General features: G+C 44.1%; 1 protein-coding gene across 1 annotated transcript in view; it reads right to left on the bottom strand.

Annotated features, from left to right (window-relative positions):
- Nucleotides 1–19,397, bottom strand: part of polrmt (polymerase (RNA) mitochondrial (DNA directed)) — a 142,162-nt gene that overhangs the window by 32,667 nt on the left and 90,098 nt on the right. The window contains exon 16 of the mRNA XM_084309294.1: nt 2,128–2,180. Coding sequence (XP_084165420.1) covers nt 2,128–2,180 — 53 coding nt within the window. The remainder of the gene's footprint in view (nt 1–2,127; nt 2,181–19,397) is intronic.

Here is a 19,397-nt window from a genome sequence, read left to right as displayed (position 1 = left end):
AGTCTGGTGACAGTGGTATAGTCTGGTGACAGTGGTATAGTATAGTCTGGTGACAGTGGTATAGTCTGGTGACAGTGGTATAGTCTGGTGACAGTGGTATAGTATAGTCTGGTGACAGTGGTATAGTCTGGTGACAGCGGTATAGTCTGGTGACAGTGGTATAGTCTGGTGACAGTGGTATAGTCTGGTGACAGTGGTATAGTATAGTCTGGTGACAGTGGTATAGTCTGGTGACAGTGGTATAGTCTGGTGACAGTGGTATAGTATAGTGTGGTGACAGTGGTATAGTATAGTCTGGTGACAGCGGTATAGTCTGGTGACAGTGGTATAGTCTGGTGACAGTGGTATAGTCTGGTGACAGTGGTATAGTATAGTCTGGTGACAGTGGTATAGTCTGGTGACAGTGGTATAGTCTGGTGACAGTGGTATAGTATAGTCTGGTGACAGTGGTATAGTATAGTCTGGTGACAGTGGTATAGTCTGGTGACAGTGGTATAGTCTGGTGACAGTGGTATAGTATAGTCTGGTGACAGTGGTATAGTCTGGTGACAGCGGTATAGTCTGGTGACAGTGGTATAGTCTGGTGACAGTGGTATAGTCTGGTGACAGTGGTATAGTATAGTCTGGTGACAGTGGTATAGTCTGGTGACAGTGGTATAGTCTGGTGACAGTGGTATAGTATAGTCTGGTGACAGTGGTATAGTCTGGTGACAGTGGGATAGTATAGTCTGGTGACAGTGGTATAGTCTGGTGACAGTGGTATAGTATAGTCTGGTGACAGTGGTATAGTCTGGTGACAGTGGTATAGTCTGGTGACAGTGGTATAGTCTGGTGACAGTGGTATAGTCTGGTGACAGTGGTATAGTCTGGTGACAGTGGTATAGTATAGTCTGGTGACAGTGGTATAGTCTGGTGACAGTGGTATAGTCTGGTGACAGTGGTATAGTCTGGTGACAGTGGTATAGTCTGGTGACAGTGGTATAGTATAGTCTGGTGACAGTGGTATAGTCTGGTGACAGTGGTATAGTCTGGTGACAGCGGTATAGTATAGTCTGGTGACAGTGGTATAGTCTGGTGACAGCGGTATAGTATAGTCTGGTGACAGTGGTATAGTCTGGTGACAGTGGTATAGTCTAGTGACAGTGGTATAGTATAGTCTGGTGACAGTGGTATAGTATAGTCTGGTGACAGTGGTATAGTCTGGTGACAGTGGTATAGTCTGGTGACAGTGGTATAGTCTGGTGACAGCGGTATAGTCTGGTGACAGCGGTATAGTCTGGTGACAGTGGTATAGTATAGTCTAGTGACAGTGGTATAGTCTGGTGACAGTGGTATAGTATAGTCTGGTGACAGTGGTATAGTCTGGTGACAGTGGTATAGTCTGGTGACAGCGGTATAGTCTGGTGACAGTGGTATAGTCTGGTGACAGTGGTATAGTATAGTCTGGTGACAGTGGTATAGTCTGGTGACATCGGTGCCACCCCGTTATAATTTTTAGCAGCACCATCTCAAAGCAAATTTGCCAAATGTGACTAAATGGTAGCACTCTGGAGCCCTGCCGTTGATGAGAGTGCATAGTTTTTTTTTCTTCTTTTTCCGATTTTTCTCCCATCCCACCCTTCCTGGTTGTTGCACACTTTCCCCTACTGTTGGTCCGAGAGGCCGGAGACTGTCACATGCTTTCCTCCGACGCATGTGCAGCCTGCCGGCAGCCAGCCTGGCCGCGCAGATTCTCACTTGGGAGAGTGTAACGTGTGGGAGGCCGCACTACCTCTCACCAGATCCTACCCTCGCTGAGCAGGCGCCCCGACCGAACTGTAGGGGTCGCTGTCCACAACGCCCAGGACCCACCCGCCAGCTTTCCCACCCTCTAATATTGCCAATTGTATTAGTGTGAACAGCCAGCCAAGCTGGTGACAACGCCGGGAGCTGGATTCGAACACGCGAATCCAGCATCTCCAGCGTTGGTGACGAACGCAATCTCCGCTACGCCACCAGACCGCCCGAGAGTGCATAGTTAACCACCTTTCATGTTACCACTACATGCCTAGAAGTCATAGTTTAATCACCTTCTATTTGAACACTAAATTGTTGGCAATGTGTGAGGCAGAGCAGAGAGGAACCTACTGTTTGACATCATAGGTGATCGGGAGGTTGATTTTTTGAAAGGGGCTCGTCACCTGCCAGGGTCGAAACAAGAAAGACAAAAATTAAAAAGAGGTTTAACAACGTCACTTTTATGACATTTGGGTGTTCTTTAAAAGTAACACGCCAACATTATGGAAATGCGCTTAACGTCTTCTCCAGAGTGAGACAAAGATAGATACCAGTTTCCTCTCTGTGCGTTTAGTAAAAAGCTACCCGGCTGCACGTTAGCCTAGCTTAGCACAATGAGCTAGCCTAGCTAAAACTCCGGGAGAGGTGTTAGTTGGCCAACACAGCAACGCAGCTGCTTCCATTCACTGTGCTAAGCTAGGTTAACATGCATCAAACTGGTATCTATCTTCTCGTCTCATTCTGGAGAAGTTGGTAGTCATTGATTTTGTGACAGTTATTTAGTGTTAATGCGTTCGGATATGTTCCAGTAACATCAGAAGACAGATTTCTTGTGTTATGTTAATTACGGCTCAGTGAAACAATGTAGGTGAATAAATACCAATCCCTATTGAACTATTTCATCTACATCATTTTGTTGAACTGTAATTAACACAAGGAATCAGTGTCTTCCGATGACAAACTCATTAACACTCAATAACTGTCCAACTTAATCAATGTGTGAAAAACTGTTTAGAGTTTTGGGATATGTGAGATTATGGGCAAAACAAATCAGCATTTTCTTCTCTCTGTGAAGTGCCTCTTTGTATCTGTATGCTCATAACTGAAACACTCAGGGCTTTGAACTTCTCTGTAGAAACAATTTAATTCCGAAGTATTACAACATCCCTGGAGAGGCCCTCGACATTCAGCAGAGCTAGAAAGTGAAAAGCACACGACCACACCAGGCACTTCTCCTGTTTGATATCTCAAACAAATCCATGGGGGATCTAATCGATGCATTCATAATTCATGCTTCAGATTGACCTATACGTGTTTAAAATGTATTCTCCACCAGGCCAGAATCTGGGGTGATGGACATTGTGCTGATGACTCTTAGGACAGGTTGTATGCAATGTCTTCATGTCTGTACACATTTATATTTAGTAATTTAGCTTGATTGATTGATCCTAACAGAGAATATATACATATGATGGGGAGGAGACTGTACATTAGGAGGGGGTGGGTGGGTGGGTGGGAGGGGGGGTTTGGACATTTACGGGGGCCATACAGATATATATCATGACATTTATGACAATACATGACATGGAGGTATACAGTACTGTGCAAATATAGAGTACTGTTAAACAGAGATCCTAACAGATAATATATACATACGAGATACATACATGTACTATAACTCTCAAAACGCTAGCGTTAGCACTTAGCACACAAAAAGATACTTAGCTGACTTAACGCTGACTGGTTCAGCATAAATCCGAAGTATTTCCAAACAGGGATTTTCAGATTGCTCAGAGTGCAAATCACTCTCTCCGGACTCGGAGCCGAGTTGGGATCTGAACTCTCTGCTATCATCACAAATTGGGAGTGTCGTTGCGTGTCATTCTAACCCTTCCAGAAGCTTTGTGGTCCGGTCTAGAACTTTCCACAAATGTGTCTCCATCAATCCATTTAGTTAGATCCAGCACTGAATGTATCTTGTGATTATTATAGATTTTCGACGACGACAACTATTAGCCGTTAGCTATTTCCTGGTTGATTCTGGACATGATGTCACATGAATGCCAGGCTGCTCAGCCAATAGACAATTCTTTAATTAGTGGGAATGTATACTTTTATCCAGTGCTTTTGTAAGGTCCACGTAAAGGGCGCAGTGATATTCCATTAATATATATGTCCTGTCCATCATGCAGCGCGATCAGGTCCGCTCCTTTTTATGATCTACCTCATTCCACTCGGTGAGATCATAAGGAAACATGGCCTCCACTTCCACTCCTACTCAGATGACACGCAGCTTTACCTCCACACCAAACCCTCTGCTTCTCTCCCTCCCCCCTCCCTCACTGCCTGCCTCCAGGACATAAAAACATGGATGACCACCAACTTCCTTCAACTCAACAGCCAGAAGACTAAACTAATAGTTGTAGCTTCCCCAGCCCTCCTCCAAAAGATTGGCCGCCTTGTTCTCTCCATGGATGGCTACTCCATCTGCCCCGCCACGGAGGTAAGGAACCTGGGCGTAATACTAGACTCAACCCTCTCATTTCACCCTCACGTCAAGTCTGTAACCAGGTCTGCCTTTTTCCACCTCAGAACCATTTCCAGCCTCTGCCCCTCACTCTCCGACACCTCAGCGGAAACACTCATTCATGACTTCATCACTTCCCGCCTCGACTACTGTAACGGAATCCTTCTTGGTGCCTCCAAGAAGGTTCTGGATCGCTTACATTACGTCCAAAACTCAGCTGCGAGGGTCCTCACGCGCACCAAACCCTGGCAGCACATCACCCCCACCCTGCAAACTCCACTGGCTCCCCATCAACTACCGAATCCCCTACAATATCCTCCTCCTCACTTACAAATCCCTGCACGGGTTGGCCCCTTCCTACCTGACCAACCTACTCCACCCCTACACTCCAGCACGAGGCCTCTGCTCCTCCAACTCCGACCTCCTCACCATCCCCCGCACCAGGAGGCCGAGCTTTCTCTGTAGCTGCACCCAGGCTGTGGAACACCCTCTCCCCCTCCATCCCTGCACGGTGGTGTAGTGGTTAACACTGTCGCCTCACAGCAAGAAGGTCCAGGGTTCGATTCCCGCTTGGGGACCAGGTTTCCATGATGCCAGTTACCCAGGTGGGGTATCTCCCAGGCCTTTCTGTGTGGAGTTTGCATGTTCTCCCCGTGCTCGCAAGGGTTTCCCCCCCCGATAAGATAAACCCAATGGAAAAACATGCACAACAATAGATCGCTAACGCTGTGGCGTCCTTGACGAAGACGGACAGGAGCACTTGGATTGGTCCCCTGGCGCGGCTCACGTTGACGCCTGTCTGCTCCCGGCTGCCCTTGGGGGGGAAGGACGACGGGATGGGTTAATCGCAGATACGAATTGCATGTGTGCCGATTGATGACCTCTGAGCAGGTCCTAAATTATTATATTATTATATCCAAGGCTCTGACACCATCAACCTCTTCAAAACCCACCTGTTCACACTTGCCTTCACGCAACCCGGCCCTGCTCCCAAGTAGCTCACCCCCTGACTCTTTTCTTTTAAGCCACAGATCCCGTTGTTTGTTTGTTAATTTTCTTGTTACCGTTTCGTCCAATTGGACAGCACCTTGCCTCCTTTTTTATCTAATTTGTTTTATTTTTCCTGTTGTTACTATACATATATTTTATTCATATATTTTTTTACCCTTTCTTTTATATAGCTTCTCTCTCTTTGTACAGTGTCCTTGAGTCCAATTTATTATTATTATTATTATTATTATTATTATTATTATTATTATTATTATTATTATTATTATTATTATTATTATTATTATTATTATTATTATTATTATTATTATTATAATAATATATGGATTAAGCCTGGGCCAATGGATTAAGCCTGGGCCCAGTATTATATTATTTAAATCTGGGTTAAATTACATTATATATATGCTAATCAATCTCCAGGAATCCAGCCCACATGCTCCTGTTCTGAATTATCTTATATATGATCAATATTCATTTAGAAATGTAATACTATTTGACCAGGAGTGACCTGAGCCAGTGGATATTCAAGTCGGTGATGTAGTGTGAGCCAGGGATGTGCTCGACTAAAGAAATGATTAGACAACTACAGTAGGATTTGTTGACTAATTGATTAGTTGATTTAATTTAACAAAACCTGTAAAATTTTTGTTTTTGAAATTAGAAATTAGAAATTTTAGACCTCTTTAAATCTAGTGCTTATGATGAGATATGTGCTAATAATTATTTTCAGGAAATAACTGGAAAAAGTCAAAAGAAATTGACCAGTTGACTAACAAGGTTTGGGACGACTAAGACCAAATGGACTGATTAATTGAATAATGGACTATGAGGGGGCAGTCAAAGTGTGAAAGGACATCCTTGAGATCCTGGTAGAGTCTGGTGGAAATGGAGCTCAACACACTCATTGACCATATCCAGGTTGGGATTCCTTTCCACCCTGTTACCACCTTGGGTCAATTATAGGTTCTATAAGAGAGGCCATTTGGTCACTTGTGTGTGTGTGTGTGTGTGTGACTGTGTGTGTGTGTGTGTGTGTGTGTGTGTGTGTGTGTGTGTGTGTGTGTGTGTGTGTGTGTGTGTGTGTGTGTAGGTGTGTGTAGGTGTGTGTAGGTGTATGTAGGTGTGTGTGTGTGTGTGTGTGTGTGTGTGTGTGTGTGTGTGTGTGTGTGTGTGTGTGTGTGCGTGTGTGTGCGTGTGTGTGTGTGTGTGTGTATGTATTGTTTCCACATTTCCCTGGTCAGTAATTCTCCCCAGCACCTCCATCACATTATCACATTACAGGACAGATGTGAGAGAGGTACAGCGTGAAAGATATCACTGGTTTGTGTTTGGCAGGCCAAGACACACTTGCACAGGCACTGAAAATGCTGAGGACAAGAGAATATACCATAGATAGAGAGAGGTGTGTGTGCATGTTAAGAGAGTGCGGTCATAAATCACAGAGGTTCATTAATGTTAGATTAGATTGATAAAAGATAATCTCAACAGAATAATGGTAGAGGACAGGCAAAGTTTTGGTGGAGGGTTTGGGAGTGTGGGTGACCGTGTGCATTATATGTGTGTATCGAGGTGGGGCAAGGTATCTCGTACCTTGTTAACACTATGATCGCCGGGGACGAGTTAAGACGTCATTCCTAGCCATGCTCATTCTGCCGAACTCGTCTTTGATGTCAATATTTCAAAAATCTGTGATCGAAATCATATTTCCCCTCCGGAGCCCTGAGATGTACTGGTGAGCTCCACTCAACTGTCTAACGGTTCGAGAGCGCCATCTGGTGGCCGATCGGCAGATCGGCCAAGAGGGAGGGGCGCGCCAAACAGGAAGTGCTCATCCATATGTGCTCCGGGCACTCGCGATCGGTAGCCGGACTCCATCTCAACACACTGGATGATCAATCGCTCGCCCTAACTCAATAAACAACGTTATTTGGACGTATATAGTATTATACAACCTGGAAATGGTTCATCAGGATCAACATCCCATAGTCGAAAACGGTCTACTCCACGCTGATCGTCCAACGGCGCGAGGAACATACGGTAAGATTCAGCGTTATTTTCTAACGTATTCCATATAAACTGCTATGATGAACATATGACCCACTCTGGATGAATCATCTAACGCTGCCCACGGAATTATAAACGATCCCCCGCCCATCCGGTCATCATCAGATCATACGTAGATCATTCTAGAAGTACGTCCAGTTGAAATTTTTCATCTCGCGCCGATTGCTATCAAACTGTATTTCATCATCAATATAATGCATTTGGAGCTATAAATCAAGTTCTGGATAAAGCTGCAGAAAACGATAAAAACATACTTATACTTTAGACCATATTTTAGTATGAATATGTGAATGAAAAAGTTTAACGTTGCTACAGCCTGAACAATACATATAGGACATTGAATGGGCCATAATAATGGCAATTTAGCAATAGAATTTAAAAAGTTATAGCCCTGCAAAGAAGGGGAACTTCTCCATAGACAAATATTGCTGGCAAGGGATGGTAAATTATGAATTTAACCCATGGCGATCAAAGTGTTAATTATGTTTTGGAGCATGTACAGTACAGAACAAATTGAGACAAATTTGCTCTTCAGAAAGTTTGCATGTAAAAAAAGGCACACAAATACAACACTCATGGTAAATTATTTGAAAACAGAGAGACAGCACCACTCACAGACAGCAGGTGCCACAAATACACATTATCGCTTTAAGTCAATTCCAGAACGTCTCAATCGTAGACCTGCTTGAGACTAGAAGGACCCATCTGGTTACTGCTGTCTGACAGCTGTGCACTCCTCACTCACTGATCACTAGATTTTAGGGGTGGAACAATACGCATTCGAACCGTGTACCGAACAATACACACATGCCCCGAACCGTGGAGGTCGTACCGAACGGTACGCATTCGGGGCATGTGTGTATTGTTCGGTTATATCAGTGTTTCCGTTAGCCGGTAATTACCGGTATTTGACCGGCAAAATCTGTTGAAGTCCGACATATCTCTCTGGTCTTAATGTCCGGTGAAAATAATTCCCTGAGTCCAAGCACAATTTGATTATTTGAATTGTATTAAAATAGGCTAAAATTAAATAGCCTATGCGATGAACGAAACAATCATTACATTTGTTTCATCGTTGCTTCTAATAATGACAACGACGTTGTCAGCGAGAGCTTAGTGCTGGGTGTGCGAACTTTTGTGAAGCTGCAGAGCCGGAGCAGCAGCAGCACAATGCAGTACTCCAGCAGTACTCCAATTCAGCCATTTTCAATTCAATGTTGGGTGGGGGGCGCTGCTGTGCGGTCCCCAGAAAAGAGCCAATAACAGCTGAATCTGCTGCTCTGCATCGACATACTCTCGCAAATAAGTCATTGGGAGGTGGAGAGAGAGAGAGTCGTCACGCAAACCCACGATAATGTTGCCGTCTCTCTCTGCCAAATTTCTCAGTTCTTCGCTTGATATAATTAATACAAATGTCCAATATAACGGAATTCGTTAGCTCATAAAAATGTGATTATAACAGACTGTTGTTTATTAATGTCGGGCGACTGCCCACAGACACCTATTTGATTTAAAGTCGGCAGCAGCACGAGTCTCGGGACTTATTTTATTTGGAATATAATGACTTTATACGCAAAAGTAGCCTAGTTTTAAGTAAAAATATTATAAATCTACATGCCTTGATGATGTCATTCTTTTGTTTTGTTGTCATTCTTTTGCCTATCAATTGTTTTTAAGCTCAATAAACTCTGACCGGAATTTCTCTCATTTGACCGGTAGATTGAAATCTACCGGACACTGAGGCCGGCAACAATTTTTTCTAACGGAAACCCTGGGTTATATATAACGTTACGTTAGCTACGAGCTAACTAACTTTAGCCGCAAGCTAACTAATGTTAGCCGCAAGCTAACCGTGGAAACGCTCACAGAGAAGTGACTCCACAACACCAATTCGATTAGTGGGGAAGGGGGGTATATTGACGAGTTAATACTTTGACAAATGTTGCCTATATTTTTCAGTCAGTTCGGTCTTTGTGTGCCAAACATTATTAAAGGTAAACCTTTTTTTTTACCAAATAAATAAGAAGCATGTTTAAATCAGCAATGCCTCCCCTCTTGCTGTACCAAAATCTCTCCTAGCTCTAACCGTCACTGTCAAAATAATGTGCCTGATGTCAAATGGCCTCATTCTTTCAGTTTTTGCATGACTACGTCCTTGAGAATAACTGAAAAGTTGGATTATTTTTAGGCTATATATTTTATGTTGATGTATGGTATTTTTGGAGTGTTAAATTTTTTTAAAATAAAAAACAACGTATACCGAACCGAAAACCGTAAACCTAAAACCGTGATACGAACCGAACCGAATCCACCCCTAGATTTCATAGGCATATAACAAGATGACAGAGGACAATTGGCCATTTTGCGAACATGAAATAGGGTAATTAACATATAAGCATGAACTGTTCTGACAGTACAATATTGATGTAACTAAGAGATTCACTGGGAAAATAATGTTTCTAATGCATAGATATTTTATGCTGACTTGGGCATATTGTAAAGGTGTTGCTGATCTGATTACAGGAGTCTAGGTGAGGCTTAGGCTTTGTGTAGTAGCCCCCTCTTGTGTTTATGTTTACCATCCTTATTGAAATGTATTCAAATAAAATACTTGCCATTGACCGATATTCTCGAATTCAGGTGCGAAGTTGAATCCAAATAGGATCATAACTGTATAAGTTATGGCTGGTGCAGACAGAAAGAACCACTGGTGTAATTGCAATACCCCCTCCAGTGCTTTGCGGGTGTAACTAGTACTTAAAACAATGTGGGAATGACAATATGGGAATTCTACCAGTTTTCTTAGACCATTATGGCTACTTGAAATGTTGGTTAGAAAGTATAATTAAGAAATTAAGACTGCCAGGGCCCTGTAACAAAGAAACACTTGACAAACTCATTGATCTCTCATAAAGAAGAACAGGGCAATAGGGCATTCCTCTCATTGATAAAAAGGACGATGGGGCCACTATCAAGAGGAGAGATAGAGCTGACAATCAGCAGCAGGCTCCTGCCTTTCCTCTCTTCATCAAAGTCAAAGTGTTTACAATGCGTTCGGTTGCCAGTAATGTATCTGACGGTGTCTATCTTTTCTCCGTTTACCCTGTCTGCCTGTAATCCATCTTTGTCTACATTTTGAATGAAGGGAGCCAGTGCCACTTACTTTCCACTGATGGAAGGCTTCTCTGCATTAAGTGTTGGAATGTTTCATCATTTCACTCATCGTTTTGTACAGAGAGAATACCTTCATCAGTTCTTTGTATAATACAGTAGGTAATATTATTTGACACTTGATTTCTATTGTGCAGACTAACCTATAGGTTAACATGACGGAATAAAGTGTGGGTTTCTGAATTTCATACTTATATCTTACATTTTGACAGAGGAAGGCCTCTGAACATTGTAGACGATACAGGACACCAACGCATAAATTACTGACCAATTGGGAGACCCTTAGGAAACTGTAATAAGCAAAAAGAAATGTGTTGCTTTTATTGGGAGCCTAAGTACTGATACATTTATGTGGTATAAACCCTGGGGACACATGACCTCTTTGATATGAAAATCACTAGAGATATACAGTAGTAGGGCCAACTGATTAATTGGGTTGATATTTTGACATCTTGAGATAATCATCATACGCTCACAAGGCCAATAAACAGAAAACCTGCAGGCAACCTAGTCAATGTTGCCATTTCAAGACTTTAGGCTTAAATCCTTAGCTTTCAATCATTTGTATTTAATAGGCAACTCTTAATAACATATACAATGTTTACTGTCTGTATAATTAGATACATTCCGAAATATGAACAACATTAGTTGGGAATTGTAATGGTAGCAAATCTTCAACAAGCTAAACTACTGGTAAGTTTGCTTACACCTAACGCTAGTCCCAACGAGCCAGGGTTTCTAAAACATTTATCAGACCGTTACTGGCTAGTGTTATAGTGTTATGTTATAATGTAGTTGAATGACGTTGCTTCTGACATACTGTACCCCGCTCTCCCTTAAATACTAGTCACATTCTGAAATCTAAGGCAATGTATTTTCTTTTGTAGTTTCATTAGAATTAATAAAACAATCCTTAAATACCGGCATCGGCCATTGACAAAACCCATATCGGTCACCTATTTTAGAGTGACATCTATAAGAGTTGTATTTATTTTTATTCAGCTGTGAGGTACTCCCTAACGGCTAGAAGTACAGGGCGCAAACATTATGTGGACGGACAGTCCTTTGCCTTACATAGTCCTGGTATACCAGCTCTTTGATCCACCAAATGTACTTTGTTCAGAATGCATGCCAAACGCTACAGTAGGTTCACATGGACAGAGAAGTTGAGTGGTGTACGGCGATGCCTATAGAATGAGTGAGGAAAATCACCTGAGATTTTCCCTCATTGAAGATCAAAACTAACTAAGTATTACAGCCAAACCGTATTGTATTTAAATCTTTGAGAGCCTCAGCCTCTCTGCCCCTCTCTACGTTCAATGATCTTAAGTAGCAAAACGTTACACTATAAAGACAAACTGGATAGTTGATGATAATAACTTTGACCCTTCGAACTTCCCACCCAGGGCAAATAAGCTAATTTCCCAAAAAGTTCCTTTAAGACTGACTTCTCTGGTGTAGCGATTGAACTTGGTCACAACATAATGTAATTCTTAATTTGAGTGGTGTTCCCCTTTAACCCTTTGTTGTGTGGCAGTGAAAGGGTTAAGGTAGAGGAAACGTCCTCACAGGGAAGTGCGAGAGCCTTTCAATCTATGATGAAGATTTTAACAATCACATTTTGGTAATTTCCGCTTAGTACCAATTACAGCATATAAACCACAGCAGTACATCATACTATTAGGCCAAAATTGTTACCGTCCACACAATGGCAGTAAAATGAACTAACCTGGGATACGTCATTACTCTAAATATCCTATTCAATCATAGGCAAGCGGCAGGCTCAAAGTAATCTTCTTTGTCACAGATGCGTGACAGTGCGACAGGCACGCTGTAGAATGCAGAGGGGAAATTGTGTGCTAATGAAAAGAAAATTTAACTGAATGATTGTAAAAGTGACGACCCTACTGCATTAGGAAATTGAAAGGACACAGTGTTTAAAAGTGACGTGTCCATGTGAACGGAGGCCTCCTGTCAGCTGCTCGAGGGCACGTGAAGGTCAGTGTGACATACGACTGAAACATACTATAACAGTTTTAAAATAGAAAACTCAGTGCGCTAAAACCCCATTAGTATCTGCCATGCACGCTATCTCATCCATCACTGCTCCGGGACGAGACGGAGAGAGGGAGAGAGAGAGAGAGAGAGAGAGAGAGAGAGAGAGAGAGAGAGAGAGAGAGATCTGTCTGTCATTCTGCTCCTCTCCCCTCGTTCACGTTCCTCGAGGATATAGGGGAGATGGAGGAAAAGGAGAGGCACTGATGAAAGAAACCGCTGCCCCTATAGGGAGGTGTAGTCTGACGTCACTTTGGACCGCCCGCGAGGTCCACCCGTATAGGGATTTATCATTGGGGAAATGGATTATCGGCTATTGTAACAATTCTGCCTCATGAACATTGAAAAGCATTCCATTTTTGCACAAAATTAGTTCCCTTCTATCACTAACATTACATTTTTGGTTGAAATTTGGCGATTTTTTTTACGATTAATTGCGAATATTTTCATGTTGAGCTATAGATTGTGGATGAATATGCACAGAAAGGTACACCATGCAAATGTTCATGCTTTATTTGTTTTAAACGAGACGATTTAGAAATGGGCAATGGGAAAATACATTGCGTTTACAAGATGGTGGAACGGCCGGAAACAGCAATGACGTAACCACTACACCTCCCTATAGTAAAAGGAGGTCACCACTCCCCGCTGCACCCCCAGTCATTATAAAGAAGCGCACCAGATCTACAGGCTGATATTACCCCAGAGGTTATGATGAATACGTCCCAGGAGACCCCTGCTTTGAGACCATGGAGGAGTCTGTGGTGAACCACATCACCTGAGAGCTGCAGTACAGCTGCTGGTGGAAAAAGCAGCCATCAGTAACCACAACAAACAAACACCAACGGTGTTGCCAAGAAGGGAATCCCCATTCATCACACGGTATTAATGTTGTGGATAGTAATGTAACCCTCATCTGTTCCTGTCTAAGCAGTCATGTTCCAAACCAACATGCTATTCTGAGTCACCCGAGTGCTCTGTTTTAACCTCTCTTCCCCTGAAGCAGTTGGTTCTCAAGCTGCAGGGGTGGGGGGCAGAAGATGGGATGGTGGGAGAAAACATATGTTGTTCCCTCATATAGTTCTACAGTTATTCCACCTGACTAGTGGAACGCTGGGACAGTGCTAACACGTGTGGAGAGAGGTCTGGTTCTCCGAGACTACCAGTGGAACAAAAAAGTTGGAGTGGAACAAAATATATTCACATTTAAATACAATGTGTTATATATCGCCTGTGATAACGAGCTAGATAGCGACGGTATGCTAGTTATCAAACCAGGGAGAGAAAAAAAATCGCTAGCCAAAACTAGCTTAGCATTGCAGATCAGGTCACCTGATGTCACCAGCGTTGCAGTGCATTCTCTGCAACACCCGGTCATTTAGGGTTAGCAATTAGAACGTTAACAAAACACAAAAATCCTTTGGTGAAACACAATTTTCCAATTAACCCCACATGCAGTAGCGAGGATAATATTACTGGTAAATGGGAAAGGAAAAGTAGAGAAAAAAATAAACTAAAAACGGGCCATTTAGAACATTTAGTGTGTGGAGGGGGTGCCTAAATGTTTGCAACTACCCAAGGGAGGCTGAAAATGCCACTGCCCTGAAGACACAGACGTGCCTCAGCACACACACTGTAGTCTTACCACTCTTCACACTGTAGTCTTACCACTCTTCACACTGTAGTCTTACCACTCTTCTCCCTGTAGTCTTACCACTCTTCTCCCTGTAGTCTTACCACTCTTCTCCCTGTAGTCTTACCACTCTTCTCCCTGTAGTCTTACCACTCTTCTCCCTGTAGTCTTACCACTCTTCACACTGTAGTCTTACCACTCTTCTCCCTGTAGTCTTACCACTCTTTACACTGTAGTCTTACCACTCTTCACACTGTAGTCTTACCACTCTTCACCCTGTAGTCTTACCACTCTTCACACTGTAGTCTTACCACTCTTCTCCCTGTAGTCTTACCACTCTTCTCCCTGTAGTCTTACCACTCTTCTCCCTGTAGTCTTACCACTCTTCTCCCTGTAGTCTTACCACTCTTCACACTGTAGTCTTACCACTCTTCTCCCTGTAGTCTTACCACTCTTCACCCTGTAGTCTTACCACTCTTCACACTGTAGTCTTACCACTCTTCTCCCTGTAGTCTTACCACTCTTCTCCCTGTAGTCTTACCACTCTTCTCCCTGTAGTCTTACCACTCTTCTCCCTGTAGTCTTACCACTCTTCTCCCTGTAGTCTTACCACTCTTCACACTGTAGTCTTACCACTCTTCTCACTGTAGTCTTACCACTCTTCTCCCTGTAGTCTTACCACTCTTCACACTGTAGTCTTACCACTCTTCTCCCTGTAGTCTTACCACTCTTCTTCTCACTGTAGTCTTACCACTCTTCTCCCTGTAGTCTTACCACTCTTCTCCCTGTAGTCTTACCACTCTTCTCCCTGTAGTCTTACCACTCTTCTCACTGTAGTCTTACCACTCTTCACACTGTAGTCTTACCACTCTTCTCCCTGTAGTCTTACCACTCTTCACACTGTAGTCTTACCACTCTTCTCCCTGTAGTCTTACCACTCTTCTTCTCCCTGTAGTCTTACCACTCTTCACACTGTAGTCACTCTTACCACTCTTCTCCCTGTAGTCTTACCACTCTTCTCCCTGTAGTCTTACCACTCTTCTCCCTGTAGTCTTACCACTCTTCTCCCTGTAGTCTTACCACTCTTCTCACTGTAGTCTTACCACTCTTCTCACTGTAGTCTTACCACTCTTCTCCCTGTAGTCTTACCACTCTTCACACTGTAGTCTTACCACTCTTCACACTGTAGTCTTACCACTCTTCTCCCTGTAGTCTTACCACTCTTCTTCTCCCTGTAGTCTTACCACTCTTCTCCCTGTAGTCTTACCACTCTTCTCCCTATAGTCTTACCACTCTTCACACTGTAGTCTTACCACTCTTCACACTGTAGTCTTACCACTCTTCTCCTTGTAGTCTTACCACTCTTCTCCCTGTAGTCTTACCACTCTTCTCACACTGTATTCTTCCTCTTTCTTTGACCTTTTCCAGCCTGCTTTCTTCCAAAAACTTTCTTTTCTCCAGGGTGTCCTTGAAACTCAAACTGTATTAATAATTTCAACCCCAAATGCCAAACAAGATTGTGCGAGATCAACAAAACGGCACACGTTACCCCCTGGGAGCCTCTGCCACCACACACTTTTGTTCTAAGGAAACCGGAGAGATGGGGAGGCAGTCAAGCCGACATTTTGGCCCCTTCCGATTTGGGATTAAAGCCAAGTCATTCTGATTCTACAAGCCCACAGACTTCTGTGATACTGCTTTCATACAAAACACCAGATAACGTTCATTCTGCATAGCAAGCACTCCTCTTCCAATGCCTTGTTGTTGCGCCATGGAACAGATTCAGTTACTACCCAGAGAGGCTACATGTCTGACAGTTTAGCGTTGCACTGCTATGTAGCCTGTACAGTATACAGCAAGCGGTATACGGCAAGCGGAAAAGAGGGGGGCTTGCTCTATTTTTTACAACAGGTTTGACACAGTGGCCCCGGCTAGTCTCTGCCCCCCCCCCCCCCCTGTCCACCCCTCCCCCGTCTCTCAGCCCCTCAACTCCAGCAACCCCCTCCGTCCCCCCAACTGCCCACCCCCCCCTCCCTGGTATAGCCTGTCTGCCCCCCATGGCTCGATGATGCGTCCCTCCCCCCAACACCTGAGACCCACAGTGTGGCTCTCTGCAGACCTGGTGAATAAACAGCTGAGCAAGATAAACGCAGGCAAGGCTGCGGGTTCCGACGGCAATTTTTTTATGTTGCATGAAAATACAAAATGTATTTTGTATTATAATTTTTTTATGTTTAAATATCAACATTATCTGGCAATCCTCAGTAAATACTATCAAACTCCTCTGATATCATCTGGTATTTCCAAAGATATGGCACGTGCACACACACACACACACACACACACACACACACACACACACACACACACACACACACACACACACACACACACACACACACACACACACACACACACACACACACACACACACACACACACACACACACACACACACACACACACACACACACACACACACACACACACACACAGGGAGAATGGCTTAAATTATTTTAGAATACTTCAGCTAATGAAGTTAAATGTTTATTTAGAAAAAATAAATACTGTGTTGTTCGGGAATTACATTTCTCACTCGATCCCAGCCGTATCATGATTGGACATATGATGGGACCTTGTCCCCCAGAGAACAACAACATGATTTGTTACGGCTAGCTGGCTATTAGCCGAGCCCCGGAACATTTCACCAATCTAACTAATGGCAATGGACAGATATTTACAGTACCTGCCGACACACGTAAAACCATCAGCCAAACAAAGCCCACATGTTTCAACAAGATCGTAGAGGGAATGGAGGTGTATCAAGCGGCGGAATCGCTATACCGGGAGGAGTAGCAGCACGAAAACCGGACCCCCCCCAACCGGCTGAAGGAGACGGGTAAGAGACACGAATCACCCCACTATCTCAACCCTGCACCCCTCTTCAGACAACCTGTAATGTATAATGACAGAAGAAGGTGTTTCAATTGTGGCGAGGAGGGCCATATTTCCAGAGACTGTCCATATAAAAATTAGGGATGCACCGATCCGACATTGGTATCGGTATCGGCCGCCGATATCAGTAATATAGCTGGATCGGGTATCGGTAAAAAAATATATATATATCGGATTTTAAAATTTTTTTATATATATAAATAAAATAAGATAACCATTCAGTACATTTCTATCTATGTGTTAATTTGTTACATTTAGTTTCACTAAGTTAGGAAAGTAATGTTTTAAGTCAAGCCTGATGTTGCCTTGCACAAAAGAATGATCCCAGTCTCTTCCACACAGTGACAGTAAGGCATACAGTTTATTAATTGAATGAATGAAGTTTATTTTCTGTCTTTGTTTACAAAAAATCAAAAACACACTTGTGATCCTTTACAATTCTTAAAAACAAAATATATTTTAATAAAAAACTAAAAAAAAAATGGATAACATTATTTTTTTTTAACTTTTTTGGGGGGGGAAATTGGACAATGGGTATCGGGTCGGTATAGGTATCGGTATCGGGACTGAAAAAGTCGGATCGGTGCATCCCTAATAAAAATTACGTATCGATGCCCTCTGCTGCAGCTGAACCACACCTGTCCTGACCGCGTGTAGCTTTTCTCCAACGCATCTGCGTTTCCGGGTTCCCGTTTTGCGCTCTGATTGGCCGCTGACCTACGCTAGTACGCCCCCCTCGCTATAGCGTAGCAGGAGGACGGACGCTGAACTTATGGACACGACAATAGTAGTAGTTATAAGACGCTGTTGTTAGCTTACATGCTAACGGCAATGGGATCGACCATAGCATTCACGTTGTATATACAATATGTACAACGTTACAAGCTCAAACACCTTATAACTACTACTATTGTCGTGTCCATAAGTTCCCTGGCAGAATACTTGTGAGGACAAAGGTATATAAAGAGGAGAGAACCATTTTGACATGACAATAGTAGTAGTTATAAGGTGACTGCACTGTTAGACTCAGGGAGCATGGTGACACTAGTAAAACCAGAGTTGGTGGACGGGCCCCTCCTGGGGAAAAGTGGGAGTCACATGTGTACATGGGGAGACTAGACAATATCCGACCGCCACCATCGAACTAACCTCCACCCGGGGAAAATGTACGACGACCGTGGGGGTAGTAGAAAACCTCCCAGTAGCAGTATTAATTGAAACAGACTGTGCATTGTTCCGACCGCTGTGGGTGAGTTTGGCGGCCGAACGACACTGTCCCCACCGGACAGTGTCCACCACCACGCCGACCAGAGCCCGGGCACGAAGGACCCGGATGTGCGGGTTACACGAGGTGGATCCCCAGGCGTCTACAGACCCCCTACCAGAGCTGTCAGCAAGGACACTGATGAGGGGGAGCCCACCGCCGGCCCACCAGAGGACAACGGTCCACCGGTCGACAACTGAGGAGAGGATTCATCACTCCACGACGAGGACGAGCCTGTCTGGGGAGATCTGTTCCCCGGCAACCAGAACGATGACACCCCACCCTTACCACCACAACTGACGGGACGATTCGGAACCTGGCCCCAGCACTCCGCCAGGTAGCCGTGGTCGACGGTAAGAAGATGGATGGGGTAGGAGAAATAATGTTTCCACATTTTTCTATCAAGAAAACATTGTTGTATCAGGTGGTGAAAAAAGGGGAGACGATTCTAGAATTGTTGTAGGTTCCCCGACCACATATAAATACGGTGCTACGCCTAGCCCACTCTCACTTGCTAGGGGCTCACCTGGGGGTCGAATAGACCCTAGACCGGATCAAGGCCAGATTTTCCTGGCCGAGGGTGAAAAGAGCTGTGGAGGATTATTGTCGCTCCTGCCCCGAATGTCAGATGGTAGCTCCACGACCGACCCCTTAATATCCCTGCCTATCATCTCTGTTCCCTTTAGCAGGATTGGGATGGACCTTGTGGGACCCCTACCCCCGCAGCGCCAGGGGCCATCAATACATCCTGGTGATCATGGACTATGCCATCCGGTACCCAGAGGCCATCCCACTCCGCACCATGGCCTCAAAAGGTATAGCCCAGGGCGGCTGGGTAGCGCAGTGGAGAATGCACTCGCCTACCACCGCAGAGACTCTGGGATCGAATCCAGCTGTCAGCGGTACCTCTGGCTTGGTCAGTCGTCCCTACTAACACAATTGGC

Source organism: Notolepis coatsorum (genome assembly GCF_963971535.1).
Source record: "Notolepis coatsorum genome assembly, chromosome: 2".
Classification (NCBI taxonomy): domain Eukaryota; kingdom Metazoa; phylum Chordata; class Actinopteri; order Aulopiformes; family Paralepididae; genus Notolepis; species Notolepis coatsorum.
The sequence above is the reverse complement of the archived record's forward strand: the minus strand, read 5'-3'. Positions and strand labels throughout refer to the sequence as shown.